The 14955-nt window shown below is 34.6% G+C and overlaps 2 protein-coding genes across 5 annotated transcripts in view; one reads left to right on the forward strand and one right to left on the reverse strand.

Moving 5' to 3' along the window:
* Window positions 1-5410, forward strand: part of LOC138706344 (nose resistant to fluoxetine protein 6-like) — a 93247-nt gene extending 87837 nt beyond the window's left edge. For both annotated transcript variants that reach the window (XM_069835514.1, XM_069835515.1), the window contains one exon: window positions 5056-5410. In XM_069835514.1, coding sequence (XP_069691615.1) covers window positions 5056-5150 — 95 coding nt within the window. In that variant the 3' untranslated portion in view covers window positions 5151-5410. The remainder of the gene's footprint in view (window positions 1-5055) is intronic.
* The window catches only part of Bap111 (Brahma associated protein 111kD), a 643372-nt gene that overhangs the window by 379180 nt on the left and 249237 nt on the right, over window positions 1-14955 (reverse strand). The window lies entirely within an intron of this gene.

Below are 14955 nucleotides of genomic sequence, written 5' to 3' on the forward strand. Positions count from 1 at the left end.
CAACTCAATGGGGATTCCATCAACTCCTGTTGCTTTTCCATTCTTCATTTCCCTAAGCGCTAGTTCAACTTTTTCTCTTAAAATAGAAAATCCTTTTTCGTCTTTTGATACGGTTGCTTCGTCTTCTATGGCTAATTTATCTCAAGGAGCTTAATATTGTTGTGAACCGCATAAAACGTATACTAGAAAAAAAAAACAAGTCATCTTCGTGAGATTCATTTCTTTCATGATAGATATGTAATATAAATTTCGTCACCATCATTTTCCAAACACGAATTTGGGTCATTGTTGACCCGTTTCAGTTCCAGCTAGGCAGAGTCCAGAAGATGTTTCAGTGGGTGTCCAGATCATCGTCGTCCCCGAGGGTAATATTGAAGCATTGCCTGAGGTACCCTATTTCAGATACATGTTGCAGTCAGTTATCTCTGTATGTGGAAATTTTCTCCTCCAGTAATTGTATATTAAGTCCCTGTAGTATTTCTTCATTCCTTTTGTAATCGAACAATGTATAACCGGCATTTCGCCTTAGATATCTCATTTCAGCTGCCCTTAATCTGTTGATGTCTTTTTGCTTCAAAACCAAAATTTCGCTCCCATAGAGAAGAGTTCGTAGAGCGAGAGTCTTGTATAATTTTATCCTGTAGTATTTTGTACAAGGTTTGATTTTAAGGTGGAATTCAGCATACCTAATATTTGTAAAAACTTTATAATTTTCTCATTTATATTTATCTCTCCTTCATAAGAAATGTTACATCCTAAGTAACAGGAAGAATTTACTTTACTTTAGTTTAAGATCATTTTTTTCCAACTACAATTTTGCTTCTGAGTGGAAATATGCCTTTAAATGCTATTTTTTTTCAGCTGACATTTGCATGCCATGTGATTCTGGTTAATTTAAATAAACCTCTTTGTAAATTGTCTTCGGAAGTAGCAATTAAAACTTGATCATCAGCAAATAAAACCGTATTTAATCTTGTATTTTTTTTAATCTGAATTCCTGATTTATAATCTTTATACCATAGGTGTATTATTTCGTCAATATGTACTGTATTTATTGAAAAGACTTGGCGACAGTGAACAGCCTACTCGTACTCCTTGGTTTGTTTTGAAGTATTTTTATTGACTTTGATATTTATTGTGTTATGTAGATATTACATTCTGAAAGAGGATATTTGGTATATTTATTTCCTGCAAGATCTTCATGAGTTTAGGTCTTTTTGATCATAAAAAAGGGTTTGACGTAACCAATAACAGCGAGATGTGTTTCAAAATTAAACTCTCGTCATTTTTCAAGTAGTAATTTTAAAGAAAAGCTGCATCTACTATATACAAAATCTGCCCATTCGGAACCAATTTTGGCTTTCTAAAAGGAATAATTCTCTTTCTTGTTTAGTCGTTCATCTAAAATTTTGGCATATATCTTATAGCATGTATTGAGTAAACTAATCTCTCTGTAATTATCTAGATTTATTTTATCTCCTTTTTTAAATAAAGGTAATATGGTACTCCTTTTCCTTATTTGGTATGTAGGCTTGTGCATATATGTTTTTAAAAATTTTAGTATTCTTGTCTGGAATTTTTTTACCAGCATATTCATGAATGTATGTCAACTACTCCAGTTGCTTTTCTAGTTTTTCTGTCTTTTTTCAAACTTTCCATTAATTCTTCCATTGATAATTCAGTCTTATTTTGGTTATCGTTCTCCAGTATTTCTTCTGAGTAATTAGCATCGCATCAGAGTGTTTAATAGTACTTTAAAATTGTTCTTTAGTTAATACAAATTAAAATTTACATATTCTTTAATATCTTGATTCATATATTTCAATATTTTATGTGTGTTTGGTTTTAATATGCATTTAATCACAAAATTACATTTATAGTTATATTTCCCCCCAGATACATTTTATGACAACACCTATAAGCTTCAGTACGTTTTTAAGGGGACACTAAGGTGAAATAATGATGAAAAATTAACCCTTAAATTGACAAAGTATCTTATAGAATACAACAGGTTAATTGGCTATCCATATATAATTTTAACTGGTAATGGAAATTACGAGAAAACGGATTTTAATAAATGACCCCTCATTTTGAATCTTGGAACCCAAAGTTTTTCAGAAAAATAGTAGTTTTCAGTGAAATGTTAATTTTCCTACATCATTTTCCTATTTTCCAAAATCCATCTGTCGTCAGTTTTGAGAAATAATGGTTTTTCAGAATAAAACAAAACACAAACATACTACAATAAACAATTTCACACGAAGGCTACGACCTACAGGATTGCTGACATATTTAGAATTCAGATGGCTCAGATTCTTTGACATCATAATGTCAACATGTCAATCTTCATTTGTGTAACTTTTTCAGAACGTTTCTGTAATATTGGTTATTAAAAATTCCAATACTTACTTAAAAGAATTTAAAGGTCAGATTCTCTGGTGTGTAATTTTCTGAGTACAGCTGTCTGTGTATTGGATATTAAGGTAGTTTCCTAGTACCCGGTACTCGTTACATAGGTCGTTTTTATGCTTGCACAGTGGCTCCTTTCTGAAAATAATTTTAATAGTTTGTTACTAGATATGATTCTGAACAGTTTGCAATATATTTTTGGTCCAGGGAAAATATACGACTTTTATGATTATACAACAATGGCTGACTTAACAGCTTATGTAACGAGTACCGGGTACTAGGAAACTTTCGATATTAAAAACTACAAAACTTAAGAATGTTTGATGACATTATTATCATTAAAAATGAAATATTATTATAGTGAATGCCATGATGTGAGTATATGTCAATAATAAATTATACAGATTAATGCTTTATTGATGATATGAAAGTAAAACATTTTCGGGTTATATAAGTAGGCGTAGAGAATATCTGAAGTTAGATCTTCATTTCTATAATATTTACTGAGTGACGGCTATATAGTAATCTATACAAAACTTAAGTAAAATAGCAATATTGTTATTAAAAATGAAATATTTTTATAGTTATTAATCAAGTAGTATGGATCTTTTCCATAATATATTTAATGTCGGTGTGGTATAGATATTTAAAGGTGAAAGTTAAAATTAAAAAAAACAGTTATGCTACCGGTTGTTCTTTATAGTTGTGAAACTTGGACTCTCACTTTGAGAGAGGAAGAGAGATTAAGGGTGTTCGAAAATAAGATGCTTAGGAAAATATTTGGGGCTAAAAGGGATGAAGTTATAGGAGAATGGAGAAAGTTACACAGCGCAAATCTACACCCATTGTATTCTTCACCTAACATAATTAGGAGCATTAAATCCAGACGTTTGAGATGGCAGCGCATGTAGCACGTATGGGTTAATCTAGAAATGCATATGTTAGTTGGAAGACCTGAAGAGAAGAGACCTTGAGGAGGCAGACGTAGATGGGAGGATAATATTAAAATGGATTTGAGAGAGGTGGGATATGATGGTAGAGACTGGATTAATCTTGTTCAGGACAGGGACCGATGGCGGGCTTATGTGAGGACGGCAATGAACCTCCTTCCTTAAAATCCATTTGTAAATAAGTGATATGAGTTAGATATTTATATGTGTGATTCTCTTCAGTATTGTCTGGAGAAGCACAACAATTATAATGTCTAATGAAAGACCTAAAGGTATTACTTACTGATAAAATAAGAGGCCTACAAAATGTTGTGTCCCTATCACTTTAGCAAGATCTCTTAGCAAGATAAATTGATTCTAACCTCTGCAGTTCAAGGTAGTTCACGAAACATGCAGCAGCTATACCAAGACGCTATGTCTATTGTTGGAAAGCATGGTAAACCTGATATTTTCTTAACTCTCACCTACAATCCGCAATGACCTGAAATAGCTACTGCTTCACTCCGTCATGAAAAACCGACTTATCGTCCTAACATTGTTACTTGTGTTTTCGCATTGAAACTCAAGAACTGAAGATGTATAGGTTCAATAAAAAGTATTAAGCATAAAGAAAAACCATTCAGAGGAGTATGTTTCATTATTATTGAAGCAAATAACTTCCAAAATGTCTGGTATTCATTGGAAATAAATTTAAAAAAATTTTAATTTGAACTTCTAATGAACTTAATTTGCAGCATTTGCTGCACAAGCCACTAGTATGCTATAATTTTAATAGAACAATAGAAAAAAATTGGTAGGAAAATTAAAATTTCACAGTACCACAATACTGTACAACATATAAAATATGGACATTGCGATAGTTGTTTTCTTTACTGTCCGACAAGATTTAATAAACTGGTGTGAGAATTGAAGCTTTGCCAATTTAAGGATTAATAGATATTAAATTGGTAGCCCAGAAGGACTCAGTATACTCTCCTACATGAATTTTACAATATTAAATGTTTACATAAATTTGTTGCACTTTTTTTGCTGTTACGGTCATAATTATATTTGAGACTGTTATAAATGACCTAGTCATATAATTTGATATAATCAAATGTGGCCAAACATAAGGTGCGTGAGTGAGTTGAGAGAAATGTTTGTTTATTTTTTAATGCTGTTTTCTCGACTTTAAAATTTTGACCAGTTTATTGGATAAAAAAATCTCCTTGCACTACAGTTATTGTCAGGTTGGTTTGAAACTTCTCACAGAAGTCAATTATACGTTGATAAATTAAATTAAATTAGCATTTGTGTGAAATATTATATTAAGTTTCTTCAGGGCATATTCACATTACACTCAGATTAAAATATGATGTAATGGTAAGTTTGTAAAAATATATTGTGATTCTTTATTTAGAGTGAGCTCAAAAAGATGATTAATTTTTATTCCCATGACTTTTTTCAAGCTTTGGAACAAATATGAACTAAATATTTTGAAAACTTTAACGCAAGGAGTCCTTTTAGTCATTTTAATATAAAATATATTTTTAAAAAATCGAATTTCGAAACTATTACAATTATACCAAATTTTGTACAGACTATATTATTGTAGGTCTGTTTACGTAATTTAAATTTAATAAATTTTGGATGAAAATTGTGGAAGTTTTAAAACTCAGATGTGTTCCCTTAAATGTCTCCTTTTGTAACATTTCAGAACGCAGAAAAATGTCTCGAAACAACATGAATTTTTTAGAAAATGTTAAAGTTGATCTACTGAATGGAAATATGAAGACTGAAAAACCAGAATGAAGTTGATGTCTCCTTTCAAGATGACTGAAGAATTCGCAAATATATTTGCTTAATATGCATGTAATTATTTTATTATATCTTCTTGTTTATACTGTAAACATTTTAATGCGCTTACGTTAAAATACAAGTCGCTGACAATGAATGATTCAAATGCTTATTTCTTTCTTTTTTATGTTGTTTACATTTTTGTCTAAATTGATAATATTGTAATGGTACAGTTGTTTTAATTTTTAAATAAATGAATTGAAAATCACTACAAATACTCGTATAATCGATAACATGAACATACCAGACGATTGTTTTAAACAGTCAAAGCACAAATAAAATAATACCAACAATTCTATATTTAAAATTTTAATGTTTTTACATATTGTATTGTGATGCATAATTCCTCTTCAAATTAAATACGAATACAGTGGAAGCTCTTAAGTTCGACTGCTTACATAGGAGAATTAGACGGGCACGAAGAAATGAGTTTGCCATTTGAATGGGAATTGGTTCTGTGTCTTGTAGTGATACTTTTGTTAAAGGAAAATAGAATATTTTATAGATTAGGACATCCATATTTAATCACTGATTTTAAATTAATACACTCTTCTTTTTCTATTTGAGAATTTTGCCATTTGTGAGACGGAACTGTCGAAACCCACTGTGGTACTAGAAGAGCATACAAAAGTCTCAGAGCGGGCAGGAAATGCAAGTACAGTACTGTATTCGTTGATGGATAACCAATAAGAATTTGTATTCATTTCACCTGCCACACCCACTAGCCTTATTGGACTGAGCTTTCAATTCTGTTCAGTCGAACTTAGGACAGCCCTCTGTAAATGGATATGAAAATCAGGAAGGGAGGGAAGTGGAACAGTGAGCATAGCACGACCGAGCCCCTACAGCCGAGACTGCGCAGAAGTTTAGAGTAGGGACAAATTGAAGCTTGTGTCCGCCGCCATGCTTTGGGAGAAGCACCGGCTAGCAGACGGCTGCACTATACAATGCTGAATGTTTAATATATATGTTTGGTGTCTCTTATAAATCAATCTGAATGGACAAATGAAAAAAATCTTATTAACATTTAAAGCGACCACGTTAAAGACATAATCAAGCTTAGTTACCGTTAGTTTGACATGAAACGAAAGAAAACTGTAACAATTTGATACTTAACTAAAGATATTGTATAGTTATTTGACAACATATAGAGCGAACAGAAATACAAATGTATATTGTAGTAATAGTTTAGATGAAAAGAAAATTATTAGTATTAACTATTATTAACAAAACACTGTCCGTGTAAGACGTTACATTAGGCCTACATTGTAAACAAGTTTGCTTTGATGTGAACATAATATAGGCCTAAACCCAGGCGCGGATCTAGAATTTAATAATAGGGGGGCTAATAATAATTGAGGGGCTGGGTGCAAGAAGGGCATTTTAGAGGATGTGCCCTTTTTGAGTAAAACGCTTTATTGTGATCTCTGATCTGTTATGCATATGATCACAAAGTTGTAGTTCAATACTGTAATCATAGAGGTCAGAAGTACCGGTACACAAAATGTAAAGGCATGCATAGATAACATTATTACGGTTTGAGTTTCCAACATCAATTTTCTCTAAACTTGCATTTGAGAGAAGTGCCTTTCTTGCACCAACCCCTCAATTAACATATGAGTACAGTAGTATAATCATTACAGAGAACAATGGGATTAAAAACAAATAAATAAACCACAACAATATTGTCACTCTTAGGTTCTAAGTCTTCAGTTAGTTCTAATTCTAAAGGAAATGGTGACTGGAATGGAAAGTCGATTAAATGTTACTTACAGTTTAACGAAGCTGAAGTCGTCTGGGATGTTTTACTTTGGTTAACCTCTTCAACAATTTTCTTTTCAATAATGGTGCCACAACAGTTTATGAGATCGTTTTGCGTTGTTTTACTTGCTAGAGAAGAGTTTTTTTGGGGCATTTTTAAGATGAATATGCAGAATCTGATCACCGGCATCAACGCGATATTTAAGAAGCTCCTTGGAATTACCTTCGTTTTGATTTTCGCTTTCCAAGTCAATCGCACCATCATCCCTGTGTCCTCTTAATGGAATATTTTGTCGGCCGCACAAAATAATTGTTTTTACTATTGGGACAAGTTTCATCCTATTTTCGCGCATTGTTTGTAACACTTCATTATTCAATTGAACCAGAACGTTCTCTACCTTACCTTCAAACACTCGTTTAAAGTTGTCACATTTTAAGAGAGCAGTTTTGTTATAACTGTTCTCTGAATGTCTCCTGAATATTTCAGAGGCCTTTTTGAATTTTCTTAGAGGTTTCGTAACTAAATTATGTAACGTAAGTTTGCTTCGTCCTCCCTCTTTAGTTCCGAATAAAACGCACACGTGACAGAACGCACTTTCATCCTTCTTACTGTAAGACAGCCATGGAAATCTTTTAAGCCACGCATGCTGAAATTGTCTAGACTGTCCCGATTCTAGTGTCCTCGGAAATGGATATTTTTCGTCTGGAACCCATGGATTTGTTAGAGCTTTGTATTTTATCTTGTCACTGCATATTTCTTTTTCCACTAAGCAACCAATATCTAATACATTATGAGTCGTCAAACTAGCGTCATCACTTTCACCGCACATAACCGATTCCCTGTTACGGTATTAACAGGCATACACTTTTCTTCATCAGTTGTATCATTGTCATCCGTACTGCACTTTTCTTTCACTTCACCACACGGCTTCTTGAAAAATTGTAAGATATTTGTTTGAAACTTACGTTCCGACATTTTATAATTTCTTATAACTGTTACACTAAATAATTCACCTGTGCAGACTGATCACTTCTCGTCTCAATTCAGAAGTCGAATGTAGTGGCTATTGTAAAGTACGATAACAAAGATATTGGTAGCAGCCTAGCTACAGTGTGGTAGAGGTGGTTACCGTTAGATTTCCGTTCCGAAGTCCGAGCTATTGTTAAACCCCATGGTAACGACCCCTAAGGAATGCGACCACTTACCTGATCTATTCACTGCGAACTGTAAAGAGAGTTTGTATGTCAAAGTAAAATAGCAAAATAATATGAAGTTTAGAGAGTGAAGAAATCATAGAAGTTGTATGAATGAAAAAATAATGCTTTGTACATTGTAAATAAAAAAAGTCTTTGAAATGATAGGGGGGTCTATAGCCCCCCAGACCCCCCCCTTGTATCCGCGCCTGCCTACACCTGTAAAATAGAAACACGTACCTAATGTTTTAGTTAGAAATATAAGTAGGCCTACCGTGCAACAGCTTATTATCACAACTGTAGAATGAAATAAACGTCACATGCATGAATTAGTCAATTAGTCATATAATAGAACTCAGGCATAGTGTACAGAACATCTTGCCTATTGATTCATTATTATTATTATTATTATTATTATTATTATTATTATTATTATTGACTCCGTTAAATATTGTCTTACAACATTTTTATGTAAAGTCGTGTTGTACTGGTAATCTGAAGCTGTGTGCTAACATCTCCTCTTTATGTAGTACTTTCTTTTATTTGGTTATTTAATGACGCTGTATCAACTACTAGACTATTTAGCGTCGATGGTATTGATGATAGCGAGATGATATTTGGCGAGACGAGGCCAAGGATCCGCCATACATTACCTGACTTTCACCTTACGGTTGAGGATATAAGAAAAAAACTCAATCAGGAAATCAGCAGGAATCGAACCCGCGACCGAGCGCGACTCCGGACCGACAGTCCTCAGCCCACTGTGCTACGTCAGTAGATCTTTATGTACTTTTATGGTCAGTTTAACAAGTTTAAAATATGATTCTCGGGAGGAATCTGGGATTCATTTTCTAAAATATGTTCCTATAAGTGTAGAAAGATTGTACAATTGTTCTACTTCTAGAGCACATTGTTTTCACATGATGTAAGAGTGGGTGGTAATATGCCATTGAACTGTCAACATCTGTATAATCGCTCTTTCACTTAAGCGGCATATTTCTATAATCTCAAGACTCCCATTATTCTTTCGTTAAAAAAATAAAAGAGATTCTGTTTACTGCTGGTAGGCTACGTAAATTGGTCTTTAGATTTATTACACCATATTTTTATTAATTATTTAACAACTACGCCAGCAACGAATACAATCACATTTTGACGATATTGTGTCATTGAGAATGATGTAAGAATGAGGGAATTGCAATCAATATCTGCAGTAGAAGAGTCATATCGCCTCTGATTCTCAAAACACTGAGGATTATTATTACAGTGCGTTAGGTGTTTGGAAAATACCATTGGGTATATAGCCTAGACATTTTTAGTGGACATCCCTCTCTTTGGAATATAATTTAAATTAATTATTTACATATTTTCTAACGTATATAAAAAACGTAAGTAAAAATATTCCATGTATTCAGTCATAGGAAATAGAAATACACTAATAAGTCTATTTATGAGCAATATAAGGCGTTTATGTTTAAAACAATGCTTAGTTACAATATTTAGATTTACTTCTGTTATTTTATATTATACATTAGAAAATACGTAAATAAGTTTAGCTATATTACAGTGAAGGAGGAAATCCACTAAGAAAACGCCTATATACTCAATGGTATTTTCTAAACTCCGAATGCTTTATAGAAACAATCATTCGTGCTCCCAAAACATGGCGTCGCGCGAACCTGCGCGAGAGGTTTCAAATTTGTACACGACACCAGAACCAATTGAGTGTCTAGATATATAACTACAACGTCTTTGAGCACGACAAAGATCCCCCTTATCATCTACCTAGTCCAACATCTGCTTGGAGAATTTAGTGAAGAACTGTTTTCAGAACATGAGAAGAGTGATAATATGAGGAAGAAGAATAAAGTGCATAAGATATGCCGATGAGATGGCGTTTTAGCAGAAGACGAGATGATACCAAGGCATAGATGGTCAAAACTTGAATCATGATACATAGCGAATCTGTTTATAACGCATTTCTGACGTCGAGTCAACCTCCTACCACCGCTGGGCTTGCAGTGTCTCTGTACCTGTTCCAGTTGCTTATTAGCTGATATACGTAGCGGATTACAAAATCGCTTTCAAAACTACCTATGTACGTCTAAAAAGGAAAAATTTTATGAAGAGTGGGAGCAAGATTTTTATATTTGTTCTGAATATGGCGAAAACTAAAGGTCTAGTTTGCTTAAAAGTGTTACTTGGAACATTACGGCACAATATAGAGGACGAAATCGCAAATGAAATAACAGACAAACCAGGAATACTGAACAGATGGAGAAATATTTTGAAGAGTTATATGAGAGAGGGAATCGTCCAGATATCTTGGCCACAGAAGACGAAGCAGCCGTATCAGAAGATGAAAAAGGATTTTCTATTTTTAGGTAAGAAGTTGAATTAGCACTTAGGGAAATGAATGTGAAAGCAGCAGGAGTTGATGGAATCCCCACTGAATTGGTGAAATGCTTGGGTGAAGACAAGAAGCAAATTATATTATTATGCAACGAAATATATAAGAAAGGAGAATGGCCTTAAGATTTTACGGAGACAGTGTTGTAGCCAATACCGAAGAAAAATAATGCCAAGAAATCTAACGAGTTGAAGACTATCAGCCTGATATCGCACTCGGCGAAGATTCTCCTGCTAGTAGACGTTTATATTCTAAGATGGAAGAACAGTTGGAAGAAGAGCAATTTGGCTTCCGGAAGGGAAAAGCTACGAGAGGTGCAATTGGACTGCTACGAACAATCGGGGAAAGATACTTAGAGAAGAATAAAGAAGTGTATAAAGTATTTGTGGATTTAGAAAAGGCGTTTGACAAAATGGTTTTGAATAAACTGATGGGGATCCTAAAGGAAATAAGTGTGGATTGGAGAGAGAGGAGGCTGTTCAGGAATCTTTATATGAAACAACGAGTTAAAGTCAGGATAGGAGAAGAAAAGTCAGAAGGAAGAGGAGTACGTCAAGGATGCCCTTCATCACCTACCCTGTTCAACATCTACTCTTGGAGGATTTAGTGAAGAATAATCAGAACATGCTAGGAGGAAGAAGAATAAAGTGCATAAATTTGCTGATGAAAATTTATATTATGGTTTATTTAACGACACTCGCAACTGCTGAGGTTAGATCAGCGTCGTCGGTGTGCTGGAATTTGTCCCGCAGGAGTTTTTCTACATGCCAGTAAATCTATTGACATAAACGTGTCGCATTTAAGCACACTAGGCCGATTTTGCTGATATGACGTTATTAGCAGAAGAGGAGAGGCTACTGGAGCTAAATGACAGTTATGAGCAGTATGCCAACAAGACGAAGACCACGGTCATAGAAAGAAAAGTAAATAAGGTAGATAACTTGAAAATTTTAAATGAGGCAGTAGAGCAAGTGGGCAATTTCAAATAGGCTACTTAACGAGAAATATTATTTTTTTGCATGAGTATAGTATCAGTTTCCTATTTGATATTTTTTTAGCATTAGACCAGATAAATGTTAGACTGCAAGGCCACCAGCAGAATACTCTCTAAATGTATGGTACAATTCAGTTCATAAACAAACTTATTCCCTTGATGGAACACTTAAAATGCAATTACACTATTTTCCAAGCCTAAATTCTCTTTCTAACATGCTTTTCAATAAACTAAAAGTTCACCGCTGTGGTGCAACGATTAGTCTGCCTGAACGTGATGCGAACGGGACGGGTTAAAATCCTGGTTGAAACAAGTTCCTATTTGAGGTTTTTTCAACCCATTAAGAGCAAATGCTGTGTAACTTTCGGCGCTGGACCGTGGACTCATTATTACCTTCATCTCATTCAGATTTTAGATAACCGTAGCAGTTGATAAAGCGTCGTAAAATAACCAATTAAAATAAGATAAACTGAATAATTATGTTGATGTCCTTGTAATTCTAAAAGATTAATTTATGAGGACAGGTTTCCTGACTTGCTCTTGGAACACGACATTTTTTTTTATGTTGATCATATCTTGGTAGGTGTAAAAAAAAGCTAGAATAGATCTTCAATGAGAAATTAATAATTTACAATATGTTATCACTAAAACTAGATCTATGCAATTAACAATGCTCATGTTTTCAATAACTTGTGTAAAAGCAAATATCAAAAGCTTCGTTCCTTTGTCTATTCCACTGAAGCTATGTTCGCTACGCAACGAATGTTTATGAACAACTATTAGCATAATGAAAACATGTAAAATCCAGATGTAGATCCCGAACGACAACCATCTTATGGATCAACTACGGCTGGCAGTAAGTCCCGATTTTCAGTTACTGCTGATTCTGAGAGATATATGATATATACATGAATAGCTGTGAACAGTTCTAGACACTGGATAACTTATAACATATTGCACATAATCTACAAGAATGTGTGTTTACAGAACGCTGACAGAGAACATTCCTTCTTGTAGCTTTGTACAGTGCTCTCATTTTAGGAGGAAACTAGATTACAGCGAAATCCCGGCGTACAATTTCCAATCAGTTATTTAATACACATTCAACAGCCACACACACGTTCCGGTAGAATTCCCAGAAGCAACGAACTGCTGGGATGTTTTGTGTAACTGGCTTCCCACGCTGCGATCGGGAGAGCGGGAAGTCGGCCGGCTGCGGAATTATGCGAAGTTTCCTCGTAAAATGAGAGTACTGTATCTCTTTCCCTCCTTGATCACCTCACTCTGCTGCTTTACGGGTTGCGTTCGAGTGAATCGGAGATCTGTTTAAATTTGGCCACCTATGTACTAGGTGAGCAGTATGATCTGAAGATAAATGCAAACAAGACGAAGGCCATGATTATCGGAACAAAAATAAACACGGTCAACGTGTGAATTCGAAATGAGACAGTAGACAAGTAAACAGCCTCAAATACTTGGACTGTACTGTAAGTAACAATGAGTTGCTCTCAGGAAGTCAAAAGGGGGAAAGCAATGACAAAAGAAGCGTTTAATAGAAAAATGAGCATTTTCTGGGGACCTCTGGGAAAAGAACGAAGGTAGAGAATAGTGAGTACGTTGAGTGTGGCACTGTATGAGATACAAACATTGACACTACGACGAAGTGAAATGAAACGATTGGCATTACGACGAAGTGAAGTGAAACGACTAGAAGCATTTGAAATGTAGGTATGAAGAAGGATAGAGAGTGTGAAATGGACAGACAGAATAAGAAATGAAGCTGTGATAGAAAGAGCGGGTTAAGAAAGAACAATGTTCAATCTGATCAGGAAGAGAAAGAGAAATTGGCTAGGTCACTGGCTAAGAATAAAGTGCCTGCTAAAGGATGCACTGAAAAAAAAATGATGGAGAGGAGAAAATTTTGAGGGCAGAAGATATGAGATGATAGACAATATTGATATATAAACAGGGTGTTAAAGAAAGGTATGCAATATTTCAGGAGGTGCTAGTATGCATCAAAACAAGAAAAAAATGTCTAATGAACAAGAGTCCTACAACACATACTGAGATCTGAACACTTGTTCATAGGAGATGCTCAATGTGACGTCCATTCATGACAGTGCATTCCTCTGCCCTTCGGCGTAAGAAATCACGCACTCTTTGAAATTGACCTGGTTGTTCTTGATTACCAAAAGTCTAGGGGATTTAGGTTTAGGGAACGAGGAGGCCAAGTGTTTGGCCTCCCAATCAATCCAGCGGTCCTGAAATGTCAGTATCAGGTGTTCACCCTCATTCTGGAGAAAATGTGCTGGTGTGCCATCATGCATGAACCCATCTGTAGTCTTTGCTAACATGGCACATTCTCCAGCAAGGTAAGCAATACGTTAATAAGAAAGTTCTGATAACGAGCCCCAATTAATCTCTGTGGTAGTACGTATGGCCCTTAATCTATCGCCAAGAACGTCTGCCCATGCGTTGATTGAGAATCGGTGCTGATGCCTTATTTCTTCAAGTGCATGAGAATTTCCATCAGCCCACACATGCTGATTACGAAAATTCACAACATCTCTGCTGAACTCTGCTCATATTCGCAACCAAATTTTTTTTTTCCAGTATTTCTTGCGACGTATCAGTATTCCATGCCAGCAGTGTCAAGTACGGTATGATTATCTGGTAGTCTGCTGTATTGTAGGGCAGAGAAATGCATTGCCATAAATGGATGTCACATTGTGCACCTCCTATGAACAATGTTCAGATCTCAGAAAGTATGTGTTGTAGGACCCATGTTTATTAGATTTTTTTTCTTGATTTGATGCATACTAGCATCTCATAAAGTATTGGATACTTTTTTTGACACCCTCTATAAAGTGACATCAAAAACTTCTTCCTTACATATTTATTATACCTTGTTTTTTGACTATACCATGCAGACTTTGCTGAATGATGTATAGTTGCCATGATAATATTTTACACTGCATAGGTACAATTATGACGTATGTAGTTACAAATGCAAGGAAGAAGTTTTTGATGTTACTTTATATGGTATGCGGAGATTCAAAGGAAGGGGGGGATAGAGAAGATTAGAGAATGATGGATCTTCAGAGAAATACCTGCCCTTGGGCAGAAAATTACGAATGAATGAAAATGATATTAAAAAAAAAAAGTATTCTAATTCTTCTGAAAATAGATTTCCTTATCTAATAAGTATCTTTATAGAATATTTCATGTTACGAAACAGTGAGCGACATGTAACTAAATAGTTATGGTTCAATTAAGAAAATAAACAATAAAATTATCTCGAATTGACTGTTGTTAATTTACTCTCGGACTACGAACAATGGAAACGACGAGTAAACTGACAAGTGAACTGTCGTACGAAGAATGTGTGTAGTAGCAGAACT

Source organism: Periplaneta americana, chromosome 9 (genome assembly GCF_040183065.1).
Source record: "Periplaneta americana isolate PAMFEO1 chromosome 9, P.americana_PAMFEO1_priV1, whole genome shotgun sequence".
NCBI classification, from domain to species: domain Eukaryota; kingdom Metazoa; phylum Arthropoda; class Insecta; order Blattodea; family Blattidae; genus Periplaneta; species Periplaneta americana.